Source organism: Zonotrichia leucophrys, chromosome 2 (assembly GCF_028769735.1).
Source record: "Zonotrichia leucophrys gambelii isolate GWCS_2022_RI chromosome 2, RI_Zleu_2.0, whole genome shotgun sequence".
NCBI classification, from domain to species: Eukaryota; Metazoa; Chordata; class Aves; order Passeriformes; family Passerellidae; genus Zonotrichia; species Zonotrichia leucophrys.
In genome coordinates, this window is record NC_088171.1 from 60,710,903 (window position 1) to 60,733,177 (window position 22,275).

The following is a 22,275-nucleotide window of genomic DNA, read 5'->3' on the forward strand; positions in this document are numbered from 1 at the left end:
AATTAATATCAGGCTCTATTTTACTTGAATAAAGTCTCTTACTGATCCCATCATTGTGTGTGTTGTAAGCAGTGTGAATACAGCATCATGCAACTCAGAGAAGAAGTGGGAGCTATTCTTGGGATCCAGAGGGAATGCAGATATGATCTATTTTGGAGCATTGCATAGGCTGTGTTCTGGGCAGATAAGGCCATGCCATTGTTTGACTTGTCCCAGCTGAATATTTGGCCACTGGTCCAATGTCCCAAAGTCATGGCAGATCCAGACTGATTTTTTTTTTTCCCTAGGGCTTAAACAGCTGAGGTGAGATGTACAGAGAATATAAACTCCATTTCACTTACTGTGCCTGAAAAGGAGGACAATTTTCCTTGGAGGTGAATGGTTGGCTTTAAACACTCTGGGAATTTTGTAGGAACTTTGCAGGCTAAAAGGCTCCCTTAGTCACTACACAACTGTCTGCTGTGGAATAGCTCATTTCCAGCTCATCTGGGTTTTATGCATGCTGAGAAGTTTGTGTGCAGTTTGAGCATTGCTTTATATCCACAGCAGTAGAAAGGTTGGTAGTTTCTGGCCCAAGGCTGGTTTGTACTATCCAGAGCACCATCTAGCAGTGCAAAGTAGCCAGGGAAGTGTGGATTATCCAGGTTAGCTACTGCATAGGATGACTGAAATGGTTTGGCTAGTACAAAACACCTCAGTGAGTTTGACTCTGAAACTTGAGTCAATGTGTAAAAAATGTCCATTAAAAAAAAGTCAAGTTTCTATGAAAAAGATAACATGTTTCCTGTGTTGTAATAGCTTTAGGAAACTTATTGTTCTAGTTTGGTTTTGATCACTGAACCTTGAACATTCCTTTCTTTTACATCACATGGTGGTGATGGTGTGTATCAGTGGGGTTTTGGTTCTTTTGACCCCAGTTCTACCTCAGGGAGATGTAAATATTTGTTCTCAATTTTCCTGGGCACATTGATTAACAAACAGGCCATTGTAACAAACTGGCAAGGCCATGGCTCATTGCATGAGCTGATAAATTTGGAATGTGACACTGTGTTGAAATACTTAAAGCTTTGAAAGGTTAGTTATAAAGTGACGTGATTAATGACTGAGATGTTCATAGCACCCAGGACCACATTGGTAGCCATAAGAAAGGCCAGCTTTTAAGCCTGCACAAATCAAAGGAGCACAGAGCATCTACTTCAGACACATTAAATTTTTTTACTCTTGCTTTGTTGCTGTCCAGTGTGGCTTTGTAAATACATGTTATCCTGCAAATCATGCAGCTGTTTAATTGCCCCCTTTGATGGGGGGACATTCCTGGTAAGGAAAGGCAGTAGTGATACCATTTCTTAGCTATGAGTAACTGGTGTATGTATTCATGGCAGCACTGTGAAAGTGCTGCCAGATGCCTGTATTTAGCATATGTCTAATTATTTAATGACCACTGAAAGGAAAAGTGAAGATAAGAACAGCACCTTTCTATTTGAACCTATCCTCAAGTGCATAAAAATCACCTTTTTAGAAACTGAGTATGTAGACTGGTGTGCAAGAGGCCAGTTAAAATACTAATTTATTAACTACATCCTTTTCTTGTATACAAGGGTTGACTCTGTGAAGTGTCATGTGCCTCTTGCAAGTCCCAAGTAGCCAAGAGGAGATTGGGTAGTTTTCAGAGTCTGTCCCACTTTCCAGTCTACATTTTTATAATAAGTGTTGAGAGGTATAGTGCAGCATTCATAGAAGCAAAAACTCTATGTGTGGGGATCAGCAAATAAGTTCACACCAACCAAAACAAATAAACTTAATTTTGATACATCTTTATGTTAGAGATTAATGTTTATTATCTTTTACTGGTTAGCATGTGTCTGAAGAAAGAAGTGAAACCCATTAATTTTTATCTGTATACTTCAAACCAATGTGTGCATTGCTCAGAGTCTTTACATGAATAGCCATTCTCAATGATGATTTCCATTTAATGCCATATGTGTGACATTCTTTCCCAATGTCATACTTCTTGGAGTTAGAAAGATTGCATAAGCAAACCCATTCCTAGTGTTCTAAAAAGGAACACTAGGAATGGGTTTAGTTATTTAATGAGTTTGACTCTGCATCTTTTGTCGTTGTGTATAAAAACGCCTGTAAAAAAATGTAATGTATCTATGAAACAGATCTTTCCTGTGCTATAATGGCTTTAGAAAACTTACTCTTGTAATTTGTTTTCATGTAGTGAGCTAAACATAAACGTAAAAGAATTTTTAAAATTAAAACTGTGTTAAAGTGTGTATATATTTATGCATACATACATATTATATTCAAAAGTACTTGTGGATATGCACAGGCTAATTCAAAATGGTTTTCCTATAAAAATATGACAGTATACCTGAGGTAATGGTTTGGCTGCTCATCATTAACTTTGTTTTTGGTTTTTTTCCAACAGTCAACACTGGAAGATGTAAGTATCAAAAGTGGATTGTGCAATGTGTTGTATGTGTTTCTTTAGTGTTGTGTTTGTATTTGTTAAATTTTGTAAATATTTAGAAAATAGCTATGTTCAGCATAAAAGTGAAAAATATATAAGATGTTGTTTAAACCAAACATCTGTGAGGGCATGGATTTTATTACCTGGCTTCAGTTGGATGCTGATGTGCTGTGTGTTTGTATTTACAAAAGGCTGTTAGGAGACACTCAGAGCTAATCACACGTTCAACCCCAGGGTGTTATGACCGATGAGGAAAGCTGGATTCCCAAGAGACTGTAAAAAGTGTTCTGAGATTCAAGTGTTTACAGAGTTCTCCAACACTGCACAATGATTCCCATTCCCAGAGCCTAACCTGTGCTGAGTTTAGTTGTTTTGTTTTCCCCAGACTTTACAAAGTGCTTTGCAAAGTCATTTCACAGATGGTAATTCCTCTCTCAAGTAAGGAAAATCCATTCTGCTGTAAGAGGCTCTGTGTGAAATATCTTTTGTTTAAAGAATAGAAAACTAAAAATTGTAGTGGTTTTGAGTGTCTGTGATCCCATGGTGTATTTCCAACTGTGTAACTCTTGTTGCCTTGCAAATTGTCATTGGATTGATTGCTTCCAGCTTACATAAAATTTTCTCTGAGTTCCTCCTTCCTCCCCTGGACACTTTGTGCTGCTGTGTGTTGTCGTGTAATACCTCAGATAAGCATCTCATCACAAATTATGAATTGTTGGCAATGTTTGTCAGTGGGAAACGGAAGCTGCCCTTAAATGAGTCTTTCCAAACAAACTGAAAATGTACAAAATTTAAAGATAAAATCATAATGGGGTCAGACCACTGATTGATGTAAATCTGCTTGCAGTTGCTGACGTAAATAGGAGAGTGCTGATGTACATCATCAGAGAATGTGGCTGGTGAAATGAAAAGAAAATAAAGGGGTTAGGGGGCTAGTGATGCTGGTCTCTTAATGTAAGCACAAACTTTCACCCAGGACCACTTTGTTGTTAATATGTAACTCTGCAGTGCCAGAGGGGTCAGGATATTCCAGACACTGCAACAATGTGGTGCCTCCTACAAACATAATAGGAGCAGAACTATGTATTCTTTAATTAACCCCTGGACCAGGTTCTTCCACTGGCATGGTTTCGTGGAACTCCATATATCTCAAAGGAAATAAATTGATTTACTGTGGCTGGGCACTTAGTCTTTTATTAATGTATACTTCTGTGTTTTGAAGTTAGGTGCTGAGCTTTTCATGACCATAAATAGTTTAACATTGATCAGCCAGAAGTTATCCTAAACTCTACAAACAGAACAGTCAGATTAATGAAAAGAAACTTTTATAGAATAGGAACTAGTGGGTTTTTTCTTACCTTTTTTTTTTTCCTTTTTTAATCACAGTGTAGTGTGATCTTTATAAAATATGACTTCAGAGCATACATCCTTGCACTGATTTTTGTAGTTTCACTTTATCACATGTATTATTGCACTAACATATTATCTTCATTTTTTTTTTAATACAGAAGGTACATTGATTTAAACGGGCTTAGGTAAATAGTGCAAGTTTATATTTTGTTGTAGTTTAGGCCATGCTTAGGTAGAACAGACAAATATTTAGTCTTGGCCCAAGCTGGTCCCATGTTATAATCCCCTGCAGTTTATTTGTTTAATAACAAGCCTAAACTAGTAAGGGGCAGAAGGCTGCCAGAAATACTAGCGATCTTCAGAGAGCAACTCAAAATACAAACTTCCAAGCTGATGCTTCAGTACCTACCGGGGCAGAAATACAATTCTTCAAATAATAAATGGGCTTGTAACATCTGCCAGGTTATTGTTTTCTCCAGGGTCTGGTGACTGTGCTATGTGCAATCACTTGATGCCTTCTGAGGAGCCTACACCAAAATTAATGGTTTCATCAGCCTGCAGGAGCAACCAAGTAATAGGACACCCCTAGGACTATCCTAAAGGGCTTCTTTATGCTTAGCGAATGCTTTCTAACTGTTCCAGTGAAATGTGGAGCATTGGAACCTGAGTGTTGCAGACTGCATCAGAGAACTTAATTTGATGGACTGTGTGGAGAGACTGAGGGAGAGCTTGAGCAGCATAAGTGAGCATCAGGAATGGATGTGAAATCAACTTTTAGACAAAGTGATTTATAATTTTACTATTTATGTATTGGATATTTTATAGGGGATTATCCTGGCAACCTACCAGCTACAAAGAAAGGTGTAAGGGCATCCAAGGTTTAGTAACTCTCATTTTGTGTTTGGAGCCTAAACATTAGGATCTGATGCTATGGAAATAAATCAGTATTGTCTTAGCCTCCAGTAGCATAACCTTTAGAAAGTTACTTTTTTCCCCCTGAAAAAAGCTGAAACTCATTATTAGATAACTTACGCTGAGAAAACAACCCTTTAATGGCTGACAGCAGCAATAGAAATGTTTTCAGATGTTGCAGTTTAAAGTTTATTTTCATTTTTTTCCAGTAAATTTTCATTTCAAATTTTGGTGACATAAATGACCAGCTATGCTCTGAAGAGTATGCTTCTAATGTTTCTGCAAGCATGGCTGAGCTCCTAAGTTACTTTGCAGTTCTCAAGACGTCTTTGTCTCCCCTAATGAGATATATGATAGCAACTTCTTACTCTCTTTCCTAGCCTGTAGTAGTAGGTGTGAATCTTTCACCTGATTCAGATCACACTGGAATTGACAGCAAGACTGTGAACTACAATTACCTTAAGCATTAGTGCATGTACAGTCTAGTACAAAATTTCTCTTTGAATGAGGCCAAAACAAACATGCATCTACAAAACAGGTCTGAATAAATACAAATGGCTTGTGAATTTCTTGCTTAAAGGGAAGGTCCCCAGCCATGCCAGGAGTCTGCTTCCTAGTCTGGTCCGCAAGCAATGCTGGCACAATGCTGTAGTAACATCTTCCTTGCTGTCCCTCCTCTTGTACATGTCTCTGGCCAAAATATCCCTTTGCACTGACTTTCAAATCACCATGCCTTTGTGGGTCTGGTTGCTTCTGTTTAGTCTTTTTAGTCTTTGGAGCTCTGCAAAGGTTGATTCTGCCTTTCTCCATCCATAACCACTGTGGAATTTTATGTCCTCTGAGTCTCTCAAAACACAAATGTTTGAGAGGGCTACACAGCTCACAAGGGCCTTTGAAAAACACAACAAGTTGAAGTGAGTTGAATTCAGAATAAATATGCTTCTTTCTCAGCAGACATTGAAAACAGATTTTGTTCAACAGACTTACCTGCTACTGTATTTTACTGGAAATGATTGTACGATAAGGAGTGCCATTACTGCTTTTGTTTTGTTGGTTCCCTTTCTCCTAAGTTTGCTGTCTCACCTCCAGAATTTACATGCTTGGTGCAGAATTTGCTGTGTGACATTCTTTGACCCATGTGGGAAGTCAGATTTCATTACTTTAATAATAATTTTTAGCCCATTGGGAGTATCTACTAGGTTGAGCACCTTTGTTTTCAGTGCATGCCCAAGAAAGGACTGGAAAGCATTCTAGTCGTTACTAAATGAGTTTGTGTGAAAATCCAAGCAAAGACTAAAAGCCCTGGAGTTCAGACCATTTCCCACAAATTAAATGAGAAGCACTGGTTAAGTTAGCACAGAGTGTGATAAAACTGCAACATACTGTGTCATTAGACTGCTTTACATGGTGATTGGAAAATTGCCAGTTTAAATAAACTTTGTACATCTATTTGAAAGCATGTCTCTCTGCACAACAGCTATTTAATCCTTTAAGCTTCTATGTTTTTTTTTTTTTTTTAGAAATGTAGTGAACTTGTAAATGCATGTACTATAACTTTTGAATATTTGTTTGGATTTAACACCTTATTTTGATTTGTTAATGATGAAGAATTAAAAAGAAATCTTCCTGATTTTTGAAAGGCTTTATCCTTTTCTTCTTCTTAATTTTCTGTTCAGAATAACAACGTTAATGTTGATCTCAATGCAGTGTCTGTTCAAAAGAGTATAGGGCATAATTCTGGGAATTAAATAGCCTATGTATTATTCTGAAGGCTAAAACATGCAGTTCACCTCACTTTTGAGTCATTGCTCTAAAATGAGCAAAGAATTCAGGAATCTTTATGAATTACTGACAGATTTGGATTAAAGGCCTATACAAGACCAAAAGTAGTTATTATAATAGCAGAGGGATCTAGCAATGTCATTTACTGCTAAAAAGAGGAGATAATTAAATTGCCTGCACCATGGTTACAAGCAATAAAGACTAAGGCAGCAAGAACAGCATTTGGGAGTATTTCTTTGGGTCTGTAGAACACCAGAGATGTCCATACAATTCTGTCACCTCAGTGCCAACCATGTGTTGTGCCATGGTGCACTGTGGGGTGCTGTGCTGTGGTTGTTACTGGGAACATATATAAACCTGCAGCAGTCATTATGTGTGCTATGTAGAAGGGGAGGCTGGAATGGAATAAAATGCATTCTTTATAGACATGCTGTCCCACTTGCTGATGGTGGTCAGGGTAAACTTTTTCTGACTATGAGGACTGTGTAACTTCTAATTCTTCTTTTGTTCTTGAAGGTCAAGCCAGTTACTCACAGTAGGATCACTGTGTCAGCACGGTTTCGAAAGCCTCTCCAGGAGCCCTACACTATTTTGTAAGTAGAATTTTCACTTAGTGGATTGCCATTTCAGGGGTGGTGGTGCTACTGTGTTCACTTCAGGTGAGCTTTGTTTAAAATGCTCCTCCAAGTTATTTTACTTTGCTTTATTTCAGCCTGATTGCTAATGGAGACCTTATTAGCCCTGCAGTGCGCCTCCTCATTCCCAGGAAAACACTGAATCACTGGGACCATATTCTTGAAATGGCAACAGGAAAAGTTACTCTCAGAAGTGGAGCTGTTCACAGGTATAAGGAAGACAAATACTTGCAAGATACATTTTATATGCCTAAATGTGTTTCTAAAACTCCATAGGTAGATATAATGGGTCATTCCTATTTTATCGGAAATTTCACTGTAAGAAAATTGAAATACATCAGAAGGCCACAAAGTGGAAATACGTTGACTCTAAGTAACCTTCACATTTCATTTCTACTGCTAATTATAAAAAGAATAACTGCAATTTGCTTGAACTGTTATATATTTAAAATTAATATTTATTAATTTATTTAATTAGCAGGCCAGTAATAATACAATAATATTGCAACACATTTAGTACTAATAAATAAGTTATGTGTCATAATGAAATAAATGAGCATGGTAAAGTTGGTGAAGATGTTTGGAATGTGAGGTACGTGATGTGTGTTACTTTTAAATTTTGATAGTTCTTTAAATTCATTGGGGCAAACAATTTCAAGAAGAATATTATAGATTCTCTGGGGTTTGCATATCTGGGGCAAGACAAGGATGTGCTTCATATTCAGCCCTCAGCCTCTTAATAAAAACCAAGGCCAAAGTTGTTGTTGGGGTTTGTCAGTTCCAGTATCTCAGCTGGTCTGAGTTGTTGAGGTATCCAAGGAATAGGAGGTGACCTCTTGCATAGGCAGGTTTCAGTCCCTTAAGGCTTTTACAATGTAAAATAAGTTACCTAAAATGTAGTAGTTTTTATAAGTTTTAGAGCCAAATGATAGATGTGATGTCCGTGAGAAACATTGCAGTTTAACTGTGCTCTCAAGGTGTGCAAGCAAATTATCAACGTTCCAGCGTGGCCCCATGCAGAGCACATTAGAAATCTCTTCATCAGGTGGGAAAGGACCTTTTGTGGAAAATCATTCTTCACAGCCTATGCAATGTCTGAGGCTAAGCTTGCAAAATCTTTCTCAAAACAGTGCAGATAAGGTAGTCTTTTAGTTCTTCTGCTTGCTTTCCCGTTTGATAAGGGTGAGAGAAGGTTAAGGTAATGCTGTTGAATATTAGCTCTCATCAAGCTTGTTCTCTCGGCCCTGAACTTCTTTGCTCCTATTAGCTAGCTGCTAAGGATTTTCACTTGCTGTAAAGTAAACCTGCATGTGTTGAAGCTTTCTGGGTCTGTTTCTCCACTAGTGTAATTCAGAAGTGAACAAAGCAAGAGAAGACATTTACAACATACCGATTCTTTCTGCTCTCAGGTTGTTTAGCCATTTAGAAATCTTTCACATTTTATTTTCATTACTTGGTGTCACTCTGGTGAAACTGAATGTTGTACATGAAAGCATTCAATATTTAACTAAGATTCCTTTTGCAAAGTTCTCTTCAGTGCTCATCTTTAATCCTTCAAAAATAAGATAATGTACATGACATTTTAAATTATTTAATGTTCTCCCCTTGCTGGTTTTCTTTTAACTCAGTTTTCATTTTCTTTTAAAATATTAGAAATACATATTAAATCCATTAGTAAAGTGATCATAGTTCTCTAGTAAGTTACACATTACTTGCTGGGGTTTACTGAAACTATGTTAGCATTAGGGGAGATCTGGTAAAACCACTGACGCTGGAAAGATGTAATTTCTCATTAAAGAAGCATAAGTGGACTTACAAGAACCTGCATTATATACAGGGCAGCTTTTTCTTTTCTATGTTATTAAAAGACTTAAAAAGCTACCAAGTCTCACAGTTTCACATGGGGCTTTTCAAAAAAGAAATTATTGATCACCCTGATCAGAATAGAGATGCAAGCATGAAATATGAGAGGGGAGATGATGGGAAAGCAGCTTTTCTGCTGTCAGATTGTTGATGGGGAGGGGGTGCAGCAATCTGATGGGCAGATACTTGGTGCATCAGCAGCTGGGAATTTGGGGATATTATCCCAGAATTGTGTCTTTGCTGCCTTTCTCAGCCTGTATGCTTGCTTTCTTTTGGCTGTCACTTTTTACCTTGGATTCAGGATGGAAAGTGGAAGTCCATTGACATCTCACAAGGCAAACTTAGGTCATTCTCAGAAGTAGTGACCATTTTTGTTACATAATACAAGCCAGAGAGAGCCTAGCTGGTTTGTGAATGGTTGTGGCAAAGTGGGTGGGTGAAAATTGTGGCTTCAAAATTCCAAAATTGTAAAAAAGTAGCTTCAGAAATTTGTGTCACAAAATTGTGTGTGCTTGTTAAGGCCATTTAATTAGTTATTTGTTTCAAGATCCATTTTTGAAAAAAATACATTTTTGATTTTGCTTTCATCTTCAGAGACTGATTATGTTTGATTTTGCTATTGTGATTATAATTTTCAGGGTGAGGAATGCAATTAAAGATTAAACTTGTGCACTTTAAATATAACATTAAAACACAAGCAAAATTAAAGATCAGGAACATAAAAACCCCCATTATTTTGTATGTACCCCTCTATATCTGCAGCCCCATACAAATATATAAGCAATTCTTAAACTGTGGTACACTGATTTGCTGGTTTTTCCCCTGAGTTCCCAAAGTGAAGTGCAATCTAGCAGAACACAGTGAGATTAATTCAGAAATAGGCTTCCTGCTGATTTTCTGATAGCTTGTTTTATTTTCATTGTTTGTGTGTAACTGATGTTGACTCAGTGGTAGTGAAACATAAATTGCTCTTTGAATTGCTGGCGTGCCTGTAGAACGTTTGTTCTATGAAATAAATATGAGTAACACAAACGAGGTGCTCCAGAGTTAGCATACCTCTTCTCAAGGAAGCAGCAATGTGATCTAGATTTAAAATAGCTGCAATTTCACCTTCCAAAATTTTCAGTGTTAGCACTTGGAAATGTGTTCCCATATGGCAGAAGACACACAAAAAATTAGGGTACTTTTATGAGGGTAATGTAAGAAAGAAATGGATATGCAGGAACAAGTGCAGCAAAGGGCCACAGAGAGGAAGGGCCTGAAGATACTTATAGTGTGAGGAGAGCTGGGACTCTGCAGCGTGAGGAAGAGAAGGCTCAGGGGGATCTTTTAAATGTGTGTATATACCTGGTAGGAATGAGTGTAGAAGACAGAGCCAGGCTTTTCTCACTGGTGCGCAGTGATAGGACAAGAGGCAATGGGCACAAAATGAGAGAAGGAAATTTCACTTGAACAGAAGAAAAAAAACTTACAGTAATGGTCATTATATATTGGAACGTGTTTCCTATAGAGGCACTGGAGTCTCCATCCTTGCAGGTGTTCAAAACATAACTAGACACAGTTCTGAACAACCTACTCTAGTTGCTCTTGCTCTGCAAGGCCTGATTGGACTGGGTGGTCCCCAGACGTCTTGTTCAACCTCAGATATTCTGTGATTCCTGGTTCAGTAAAGTGCATGATTTTCTTCTGTGTTTATTCAAGGTTATGCCACTACATGTATCAATTTTAAAAGTTCTTTCTCTTTTAAACTGAAAATTTTTGCACATTATAAGTCAAGGGTGTATTCAAGGTAGCCTCCTGATATTCTTCCCCAAATGTTCATATTATGGTTGTGTGTATTTTTTTACATCTCCTTGCATTGTGTTGAAATTTATGACTATAAATTCGTACATAGTATAGCTCTAGTATAGCTAGAAGGCTTCTAGAAGGGCAGTTAAGATAGCCATTCAACATTCCTGCAGTTAAGACTTTAATGAAAGTTGTTATTGCTGACTTTTAAATTAAATATAAATATTGTTGAGTTTTGAACCATGCTTTGTAGGAAAGAGCTAATTTATTATTGATTGTTCCTCCTTACTCACTGTTTTGACTGTGCTAAAATAAAATCAAAAATTTGACAAGGAAATAAATTCCCCCCAGCAGTCCCAGATGCATTTCTTTCTTCTCAAAAAGAAGTCATTATGGTAAAAATCCACCTGTTGTAATAGACATAGTCATTATTGATATGTGCCCAGGATACATGGCTTCTTGTTTTAATATAGTGCTGTATTTCCTATTGTTCCTGTCAGGTTCCAACCTTCTGATCTACACAATGTAACAATATAAATGCAATGTTATTGGCATGGTCTGTGTTAGGAGGACAGGACTTTCAGTCATGTTCTTCCCGGGCTACTGCATAGTTCCCTGAACACACATAGAAGGTGGAACTTGGTAGGAGAGGGGGTCAGGAACTCATGGAATGGATTCCTTCCAAAATGACAGGGAAAAGGTATTGAAGACCTTAGAAATACAAAGAAATTTATTTTTTTCCAGAAATTAAGTATTTCCTCTATTATAGCACTTCATACTTCATTAGTTTAAGTAATTTTTTTTTCTTTTTTTCCTTGGTTGGGTTTTTTTTAAAAACTGTGTTGCTGATCATTTTATGGTGTCTGCTGTACTTTATTGGGTTTCATATCTGGAAACTCAACATATATTTAGTGAGTTTAGATTAACATAGCTTTCAGTGCTCTTAATGCAGCTAACTGAATGTTAAGGTTTATTATAATAAGCCTTTTCATATTTTTCAGACTCTACACTGTAGATGGAAAACTTGTTCAGAATGGGTCAGACTTGGAGAATGGGCAAATTTATGTTGCAGTGGGTAGAGAAAAGTTTAAGAAATTGCCATATGGTGATCTGCTGTCCAAAGCTACAATGAGAAGGCCACAGGGGTAAGTTCTAAAAGTGTGTGATACACTCCTGTGTGTTTGTGTGTGTCAATAGTAAAGTAAAAAATTCTTATTCTAAGAATGATGCATGAGTTAGTATGGATGCAAAACTTCACTGTCAGCTTCTGAGAAAGCTGAGATAAAAATAACAAAAGCAGAAATAGAAATTCAGGAGAACAGTTCATCTCATAAGCATTCCCTTGATCATGTATCACAAAATTAGCATCCAAGAAAAATTAATACAAGTCAAAGGAATACTAATTTTTTTTCCTTAGAATACAAGTGTACAGCTGAATGAGATTAGGTGCAGCTACAGCAGTTTAGGTCTACTCTTGGTTAGTAATGTTTTGTGCAATATATACTCCCTTAAGTAAGATTGTTTTATGTTTGGGTCTATTTTTTGTAGGCTAGAACAATCACATAATAGAGTGCTAAATTGAGTGTGTGTAAGGAGAGACTTGTGCTTTTTGTACCTTTGGAAAACATGAGAATTTGGAACCATTTCATTGAAATAAGAGGAAAGAAATGAAAATTGTAAGGAGAATTCACATAGTAATGCACTGGATACTGCTCTGCAAGGTTTTGGTATATAAAGTATGCATTGTGGGGTAATGCACTTGTTGAATAAGTTAATGATTATGCATTTAAACATAGTCTAGTAAACAGAACAAGTGATGCTTAGTGAAAACACACAGTGAAAAAAGCAATTATCTCTGTTGCCATAGACATCTTGGTGTTATCTGCCTTGATTATAGATACATAGTGTCTGTGCCAGGGACAGGTCACACAATTCTAATATATGGCTTATTCCTGCAGTTCCAAAACCTCTGTACTACCTCCAGTTGTGGGATCTCGAAAGTCTAAAGGCAGCGTAAGTATCAAATTTCTAATTCAGCTAAAATCTGGCAGATGGAAAATCCCTGTCCTTTGTGTCTTAATTAAATCTGAAGAGAAAAAAATTCACAGCCACGTGGTGGCATGTTTATTAAAGCCTGATGAATCTGTAGCTATTTGCAGTGTCAATTAGACAGAAGAAATCTGAGAAAATATTGTTGTGATTAGGGCTGCTTTGTTTTTGATAAAAGCCTTCATAGCAAAGATTAGCTGCTGGGTTGAGGTCTTTCCTATAAACCTGATAATTTGTACATTTATTTATTTATTCATTCGTTCATTCAAGTTATATACCTTAAGGAAAAAACACAGAACCTTTCACAAAGGTTGATATGTTTTGATATGTTTTGATATGTTTTATTCTAGGTAACCACTACAGACAGAGCTTGATCCTTCACTGCTTTGTATCCTGTTTAGCTATTTATATGTGTACAAAATGAGTCATCCAACCATTAAGGTTGGAAAAGACCCCCAAGGTCATCGAGTTCAATCTCTGACCTATCACCACCGTGTCGAGTAAACCATAGCACCAAGTGCCACATCCAGTTGTTTCCTAAATACTTTCAGGAATGGTGATTCCACCACTTCTCTGGGCAGCCTGTTCTAATGCTTAATCACTGCTTTAGTGAAGGAATCCTTCCTTATGTCCAACCTGACTCACCCTGGCATATCTTGAGGCCCTTTCTTCTTGTCCTGTTGCTTGTTGACTGGGAGAAGAGCCTAACCCCACATTGCTACAGGAAGAGTCCTCTGTGGATTTAATTTTAGTGCCAAAACAGAATATAAATATCTGTTTTCACCAGTTCTCCACAAGTGCAGTTTGCTGTACAAGACAGCAGGGAATCAGACTCACAGTCTGTCATTATAATTGTGGTAGTTGATCATGTCTGTTCACTCTTTACAAAACAAAACAAAACAAGTCTCTGGAGCCACTAAAAAGAAGTAAGCAATAAAACATACAAGTTTCTGTTCACATTCCACTGAATGTGTGACTGCCCTGTGAAGGCTGTCATTCTCCTCCAGCTTCTCTTGACACTTAGAATAATGCCCAGGTTTCATTTACACAGAAAGTGATATATTAACAAGTCCTATTAATGTGTTATATCTTGTGGCTGTCTACACTTATGGATGAGAGATAGCTGCATATAATATGCATGCATGCATAGATTCATCTAGCCATTCTTTTCATTAAATGAAACAATATTTTCTTATAATAAATATGTGATTTTTTCTCCTGGAAGCTATTGAAAAGGTAATTGGTCAGATCATACAGTAAGTTCATAAGATAGTTATACTTCTCTGGATAATTTAAGGTATCACTTAAATGTACTAATTGTAAATTATTACAGATCCTTAACACCTGATACCAGTCCTTAATGAAATTTAAAAAAATAAGCTTTTTAATTTGCACCACTGATAATTATGTCCTCTTCTTTTTAGGGAAATGGTGGGCAGTCTAAGTCTACAATTGGATCTGGTGACCAGGGAGAAAACAGTTCCTCGCCTCAGCTTCCCAAAAGGAAAGACAAAAAAAGCCAGAATCCAGAGAATTCTGTGTTCAGACGACACTTTTCTAACCATTCTACAAAAGTAAAACAGACAGTAAAAGCTTCCCCAGGAATCCTTCAGGATAATGGTCAGTACTAAGATAAACACTGTTGTGGTAAAGTGGCTTTTGGTCATCAGTTAAACCAGTGAAATAGTAGAATAACATGCTTGAATAGTTATTGAATTGTCCATTTACTCTGGGAAACTGGAATCGCCAAAGTTCTTTCTGCTTAGGAAATGCACCTGAGCATCACCACTGCATTCCTGGCTTCATTTGCAGAGCACAAGAGGCAGTGTATGATTTTTAATATACCTTGGAAGTTAAGCTCATATGGTTCTATCATTATGTTTTTGGTAAAGGAAAATAAATATATTTTCACCATTTTCCCACTGTTCTGCCCTGCAATAAGCTGAAGAAAAGGAGCTGGTGTTCTCAAAGGACCCCTCGCTGTCCCTGAAAATCCCTGATTGCCTGCCTGGCTCTGTGTAACAAAACAGCTGGAGCCTGGGGGAGGAACACAGACAGAAGCTCCAGTTAGCTGGCAGCTTCTGTGACTAATCCTGCAGCAGAGCTGCTGGAGGCCCTTTCAGAATTTGCCCTTCTCTGTGCTGTAACAGCAGTGGCAGCAGTTTGCAAATTTAGGCAAAAACATCCTCTTTGAGAAACTGTTATTCTTATCATATAGTGTGATATTCCCTTTCCCCTCATTTCTCTAAAGAGCTAGAATATATTAAAAAAATTATATATGTATGTATGTACAGCCATATTTGATAGATAGAACATGAATAGAGAAATATTTATGTCTCTGTATGTAATGCTGTTGCTGCTCCACCTGCTGACAGAATTGGTTGGAAAGCCTCTAAGTTTATTGAAGGACTGTTTGCTTCTTGCTTCAGCTTTTCTATGCTTTGTGGGTCTTGTGTAACTAGTTGAAGCTCTTCAAGGCAGTGGATTGTCTAGTATGAGCTCAAGTGTACTTTTGGAGAAGCTCTGTGATCCTCTATTTTACCTCCATATATAAAGACCTGTTAGTAAAAGTGGGAATGGACAGCTGTAGCCAGGTGTGGTTCAATCTCTTCTCTGAGGTAAGAAGTAACAGGACAAAAGGAAGTGGCCTCAAGTTGCACCAGGGGAGGCATAGATTGGCTATTAGGAAAAAATTTCATCACAGAAAGGATTGTAAAACATTGAACCTGCTGTCCAGAGAAGTGGTGGAGTCACCATTCCTGGAAATATTAAAAAAAAGTAAGGATATGGTACTAGAGAACAAGGTTTAACGGTGAACATGATGGTGGTACTGGGTTGACAGTTAGACTTGATGATCTTAAAGGTCTTTTCCAACCCTAATTGTTCTATGATTCTAACTCTTGAGAAATTAAAGACTTTTCACTCACCTCTGACTCAGTCACTCAGTGGAGTGTGGGAGCTCCACTGCAGTCAGAGCTTTGGCAGCTTGTAGGGAAGTGGTTAAAAGAAAAGGTCCTACAGTGACTCTGAATGGTCACCTCCTGCAAAGCTGTTGTCTTTTGTGCATTCTGTTCTGATCACACCTCAAGATGGAGTGACCTGAAGCTCAGGCCAGGCAGGCTGTAGGAGCTGTGAGCCATGCTGCTGTGGGAGTATCCCTTGCCCTGCCAACCCTCATTGTCAAAGACTGCCCTTGACAGAAAGCCAGCATTGCAAAAGTCCTCATTACACCATGGTCCTTGTCGTTTGTCTATCTCATATAATACAGAGGGAAGCCTTTTATCCCATCCAGATGCATGAAGTGTAAAGAAGCTTATCAACAAATCATCACATGTTTCACCATCTTGTTTGCTTGGGGATAATAAAATTAATAATTTCATAATAATATGAAAAATTCCTTTTTTACCCTCCTTTCTGTCCCAGTGCTGTACCATCATGCTGGTCAGGAGTAATCCATCATCAATTTGTGTGTAATCTGGAACAGGAAGACTGGAAAAGCAGTTATAGAGCCCTGAAATAGCAGCTTTGGCATTAGTATACCTGCTTTTAATGACAGCTAACAGTCCAGATACCAATTTCATTCCTGTCAGTTCATGTTTAAAACCATTTGATGTTGAATAAATTTTCTCATTCTTTTCAGGCCTCTTTTTGTGGGCCTGAATGATCAAATATTCCCATCAGGCAGTTGCCAAACTTCTCCTTTAAAGATATTGTATCCTGAAGTATTTTCTCCCTGTTCTGTGACTGCAAGAGTGCGTGAGGTCCATTGTCTTTCCCCAAGTAAACATAAACAAACTTTGGCAGTAAAACATAAATTACTTTGTCCATTAAATTCTGGTGCGTGGGCCCCATTTCTTTTAAAATGTATTGCCTAATTTCTCAGCATCCATTGGGGTGTTCAGTGAAATTTGAGCTCCTGTATCAATCATGTATTTCAAAGGGTGTTTTCTAGGCCTACTGGTAAGTAAATTGATAAGCTATAATGCACCAGGTGATAAAGCCTAAAGTTCTCCCAGCACTTAGTGACATTTTTTCTTTCTCTTTTCCTCTCCTCAAATGGTTGCAGGTATGTTTTTTTCTGTGAAAGCTTTTGTTTTTTTCACATGTCCCCCTTGCACTCTTTTCACTAAGTGTTCTCTGGTTGTTGCCTGAGAGCTGCATAGGGAGTACCTAAAGCTACTGCTGTCCTCCACAGCTCATTTTGTATTGAAGATGGAGGGAGAAGACCCACCTTTCATTGATCCGCATCAACTCCGGTTTATTCATCAATCAGTCACTTTTTATAACCATGCTAATTAAGTTCATGCATATTGCAAAATCTGAGCTCACAATAGGTCAGAGATAACATACCAACTCCTCCTTATGTTTTCAATACCAAGATTTGGGTTCTCAAAATTATTTTTGCTTTCCCAAAACAGCCAAAGATAGAACATCCACTTGTTATGAGAAAGCTGCCTGAGAACTCTGATATGCAATGTTCTCAAAATGTTTGTCACTTTTACTTGTAATTAAAAACAACCTGAGAACCTCTGCTGTTTACAGAAACAGGCTGTGAGAACCTGTCCCCCACAGCTGCCTTCCAAGCCATCCCTGAAAAAATCTCCAACAATTTTGCTTCAGGGGTGTTTTGATCCTTCTTCTGTCTCAGGCAAAGTATGTTTAAAAGTCCTCACCCAGCACTCAGGAAGTCTTTGCACTTGAGTTTTTGGGCCCCTCTGAAAGACCCAAGTTTGTTCTCCAGGATGGAGTTTCCCAGCCCATTTCCCTAGCATGGTTTACTGTGTCATGAAAGAGTCTTGCCCAAGAGGAAAGGTCATCTTGGGGATCTTGTAACACTTCACTATGTGTTACATCTCCTCTTTGTCTTGTCTTTGTCTTCTCTATTTGGTCTTGTTACCCTACTGAAAAACATTTTAATGTTATCAGGGCTTCTTTCAATAGAGGTCTTAACATAGTAGGATTGACTTCTGCGGAGATTGGGATGAATCCGTATTGTGTCCATACATTACCTTGTAATAGGGGTGAATATTTCATGAGATGACCACGTGGGTATAGAAGCTGGTCCTGCACTTTCCATGACCTCTGTTCCTCCTGCCCAAAATGCAGCCCTGCACATTATTGAATGGGGTTGATTGATAGGCTCAGTCCTAGGTTCAATAAGACTCCTGGCTCCCAGTATCTAGCCTTATGGAATGATTTTATCTAGCATTCAAAGACTACTGAGCTCTAGATGGACATATTTTAACAGAATGTTCCTTATGATACAGTGAGTAGTGGTCTAAATTAAGGGGATGGTGTGTGCAAATTTCAGCATATGGAAGTAGTAAATTACATATTTTGGTCCTTTTCTCATGTAGAAATTTAGGTTGTAGGAAAGGAGAGAAGTTGAAAGAAGATTTTATTAAGACTCTGAGAGACCAAGCATGCCTTTTAACGGAAATAAAATTAAAAATATAGCAACCTTGCAATATTCAGGAAAATTTAATAAAATCAATGTAATAGTTATACTTGTGCCTTTCCCTACTTGAATGTTTATGCCTCTGTATGCAATATCTGTTTTATCAAGTTGAATTACATCAGTGTATGAAAATGTTGTCAGGGAGTCAATATTTTACCATACGACGTCCTTTCTTTGCAGAATTTCTTAGTTCTCTATCTTCTCCTACTCCTTCTCATCTTCAGCCCTGAATTATCTGGTAAAGTGATTTTTATCAGGAAAGGACAGCCCAAGAAAATTGAGAATTTTTAGAGTAAAATATCTCTTATGATTAATTTTTCCCCAGGAGGATTTTCCTAGATCCCCCAGTAACATCACAGGGAAAAGGAGTCTCCCTCTTCTCTTCTAGTTGGCAAAAATGGACAGACAGTGCATTTTTCACTGATCCATACCTTCACTTCCATCCAGCAATATTCTACTTGCTCCTGAGAGACTTACTCTCAACAAATCCTCAGTCTCTGACTTCTCTGGTTTTCATCCATATTTTTCCTGTATGTTTGCCACTTGCAAGGCATCCAGGGAGTAGTTCTGACCATCGTTTTTTTCTGACCTCCTTGAGGTCCTTTGAACACTTCAGTCTTAATTACGGGTATAATTTTTAATTCTAGAACCTCTTCCTTTTTAGAGGAGGACCTAGAGGTTCAGTCATTTCATCAGAGACTTATTCTCCCTCATCAGCATTTTCATCAGGGTTTTCCCAAATACCACCACTTCAATCCTCAGGTGATTCATTTTTGTATTTTTCTAACAGCTGGGGGATTGGTGAGTTTTAATGTCAGCTCTGATTTTTTCCCCCAAGGTTTTTTGCTTTCCTTTGGATTCTTTTAGCTGTTGTTTTACCTTGTCATTTTGATACCATAAAGACAATTTTTCTTTCCTTTATTTACTAGCTCAGATGCTTAGTTCATTTCATAATTTGTTCACCTTATTGCCATGCAGCCTTTAAGCATAGCCTGCACAACTGTAGTGTGCTTAGTATTAAAATTATGGAAGTGTGTTGAGAACTCAACAGAGCAAAGAATATTGGTTTGGGTTTTTTTTTTTTTTGTCTTTTTTTTGTATTTTAAGCATTCATTACAAGTTAATGTGAATGCTGTGCTACAGCTGTGGAACAAGAATCTTTAATTTAGTTAAAAGGAAAGAAAACCAACAGGAGAGAAAGCCAACAGGCAAACTGGACAAATCTTGTTAAAAAACAAAGAGCTGTTTCATTTCTAACAAAAAAAAACCTCCACTGAAGTTAATGTTTAAAGATATTGGGCCTCTGGGTTTCAGAATACAAATAAGTGGGCATGGCTTCCTCTGGCAGCGAGACATGGTGTGTGCATACTTGTACTTACCCTGTGCCTTTATGCTTTGTTTGCATGTCTGCTGAGGACCTGCCACACTTCCCTTCGGGTTTGGAAGGACTTATGCTGCTGGGACAGTGTGTTGGGATCCAAAGGACAGGCGAAGGGTGCATTCCCTTTTCTGGGGGCACTGCTTCACCTGTTGTTTTCAGTACTTCTCCATACACTGGAGAGCTGCACTAACACCCAGTGCAGCTTGAAAGGGCAGAATACAGGCTGTTGAAGCTTCTCCTAATGTGTGCTTTTAGTGCTCTGAAAGTCTCCCTGTCAGCAGAGAATCTCCCTTGCTCTGTCCTGGTTTGTCATCTTGTCTTGGGGTGAGACAGACCCCCTCAGTGGCTGTGTGACTAGTGGGGCTGCTGATGAAAATACCTTACAAGCTGGTATTCAGGTTGGTTTGTTCTCTCAGCTGACAGTGAAATTAGAAATCTAGTTTAGACTGGGTGCTGAAGTACTGGATATATGAAGTAGGTATGTAATTGCTGCCTTGCTGCCTTGAATGATGACATTTTCAGGTTCATTTTAGTGTGAGGAGTCTTATTCTGAAATGGAGATTTACTCTTCGTGGAGAACCCGAAGTCAGCTCCAGGAACACAGTGATAATGGTGACACCCAAATGTTGTTTTGATCAGTACAGCTCCACTGTCTATTCTGAAGGCTCATTGCAATTCCTAAATTGGCTTTGAAGTTTATTCCAAAACAGTCCTTCAAACTCAAAGGTTTTGAATTGAGTAAGGGAAGCATTTGTCACTATCTTGGGAATTTTATTTGATTTTTATTATAATTTTATTTTTTCCTGATGGACAGTAAAAAAGACTTTGGCATTTTAGCTGGCTGCATTTGGCTGTCACTGATAAGTGATTAATTAATTTTAATCTGACACCAATAAACTGCATAGTGAGTTTACACATGCATATTTTGGGGTGTATGGAAATAGATAAAAAGAAGACGTTCATAGTAGCAAATGTATCCCATATTCTTTGCTGTCCTTTCCCCTTCCAATTTAGCATTGCATGGATTCTCTCTTGAGTGTTAGACTGTTTGAAAGTGATTGTTTCCTGGTTCTTAATTCTTCTGAAGAATTATGCCCAGTGTATTTAAGTCTTAACCTAATCTTCCAACTGAGTTTAGTTGGGCTAGCTGTATATTTATTTGAATTTATTTTTTTAATACACTGAGAATTTCACCAGCATGACATTTATATTACAACTGATCCATTTCATAATCCTCTTCAATCAAGATGATTAAAGAATTTCTTAGAGTTGAAAGCTCTGTGCAAGACTTACATTCACCCCTTCTCAGGGCAAATCCAGTAGATTGTGAGCTGATGCTTTGTGTTTGTAACCTATGAGGAACAACATTAATGCTATGATCAGGTTTCCACTGCACTCACAGGCACCTTAATAACATTAAATATATTGTATGCAACAGCAATTGCAATTAGAAATGTGAGATTTAGAGCTTAGACTAGTGAATCTGGTTCAGAATTCAGCAGAATCTGAGTTTATGAAAGTGACACCAAAGGTGTATTTAATTATCAGCAGCTTGTTTTGAGGTTTAAAAAAGACAGCAAACCACCAAAAAAAACCCCAACCTATTAATTTTTTTGTTTGTGCCACATCCTGTAAAGAGTATGTGTAGGAAGTTGATCAGGAAAGTAGCAAATTCAGAAGTGTAGCAGAAAATTTTTGGTGGGGAGAGCCCTTATTTAAAGCCTGTTCCATTCAAATGCAATAGTTTAATTGTGGTCACATGGCTTGTGAAGTAACTCTCTACGTAAACTATAAAAGAACTTAGAGAGTTTGAAGTTCTAGAGGTTGAGATGGAGTTTGAGTTTTTTCTTTGATTTGGACAAGTCATAGAGTGGGCATGGGCTGACCCATTCCACAGTTTTTCAGATCTATTTTTGAGTATTATGAGGTCTTAGAAGTTAGTTGTCATCTCAGTTTCCTGGGTTTGTTACTGGCTAAGGAAAAGGAAGAAAAAGGCCAACCCTTATTTATAAGGAAAGCTGCACAGAATCCCAGGTATTGCTGTCCTGCTCTGAATTGGTTTCAGTAAAATTATGAACTTGCCAAAGAGTACAAACCTGGGCTGCTGAATATCCACTCTGCATTGTGAGCTGAAACTGTTGTCTGTGTTTTCCGGCTGACAATTTTTAAGATTAAAAACCTATCTGCCATTAAAACACAGACCATATCATTCTGGTATTGTCAAAGCAGATGAAAAGACTGCTGAAGAAAGAGAGAGCTCCTCATTTGCAGAGATTTTACAAGACCTGCTGGCTTATTCCTTGCATAGTAGGAGATAAATCTGTATGAAGAAATGAGAACCCTTTTTGCTGTAGGTGTGTGTTGTTACAGTGCTGGATCGTGGTAGCCAGAGCATTCTAATGCCAGTGTGGAATTAAGATGATGATAAACCTTGCAGTCATTTTATTCAAACACACAAGTTTCTTTGGGTTTGCTTTTAGGGAAGTGAATACTTCACAAAATGTTAAATAGGGAAATACAGATTTATCAGCAGGAAAGCATGCTGCTTAATTCCTGGTAGGAGGGTGTAAACGTTTGGAAT

General features: G+C 37.9%; 1 protein-coding gene across 4 annotated transcripts in view; it reads left to right on the forward strand.

Annotated features, from left to right (window-relative positions):
* DCDC2 (doublecortin domain containing 2) overlaps positions 1 to 22,275 on the forward strand; it is a 55,764-nt gene that overhangs the window by 12,691 nt on the left and 20,798 nt on the right. For 2 of the 4 annotated variants that reach the window (XM_064703403.1, XM_064703401.1), the window contains exons 3-8: positions 2,435 to 2,449; positions 7,037 to 7,113; positions 7,233 to 7,364; positions 11,808 to 11,951; positions 12,765 to 12,819; positions 14,280 to 14,475. In XM_064703403.1, the coding sequence (XP_064559473.1) occupies positions 2,435 to 2,449; positions 7,037 to 7,113; positions 7,233 to 7,364; positions 11,808 to 11,951; positions 12,765 to 12,819; positions 14,280 to 14,475 (619 nt within the window). The remainder of the gene's footprint in view (positions 1 to 2,434; positions 2,450 to 7,036; positions 7,114 to 7,232; positions 7,365 to 11,807; positions 11,952 to 12,764; positions 12,820 to 14,279; positions 14,476 to 22,275) is intronic. The other 2 variants (XM_064703405.1, XM_064703402.1) reach the window with 1 other exon arrangement.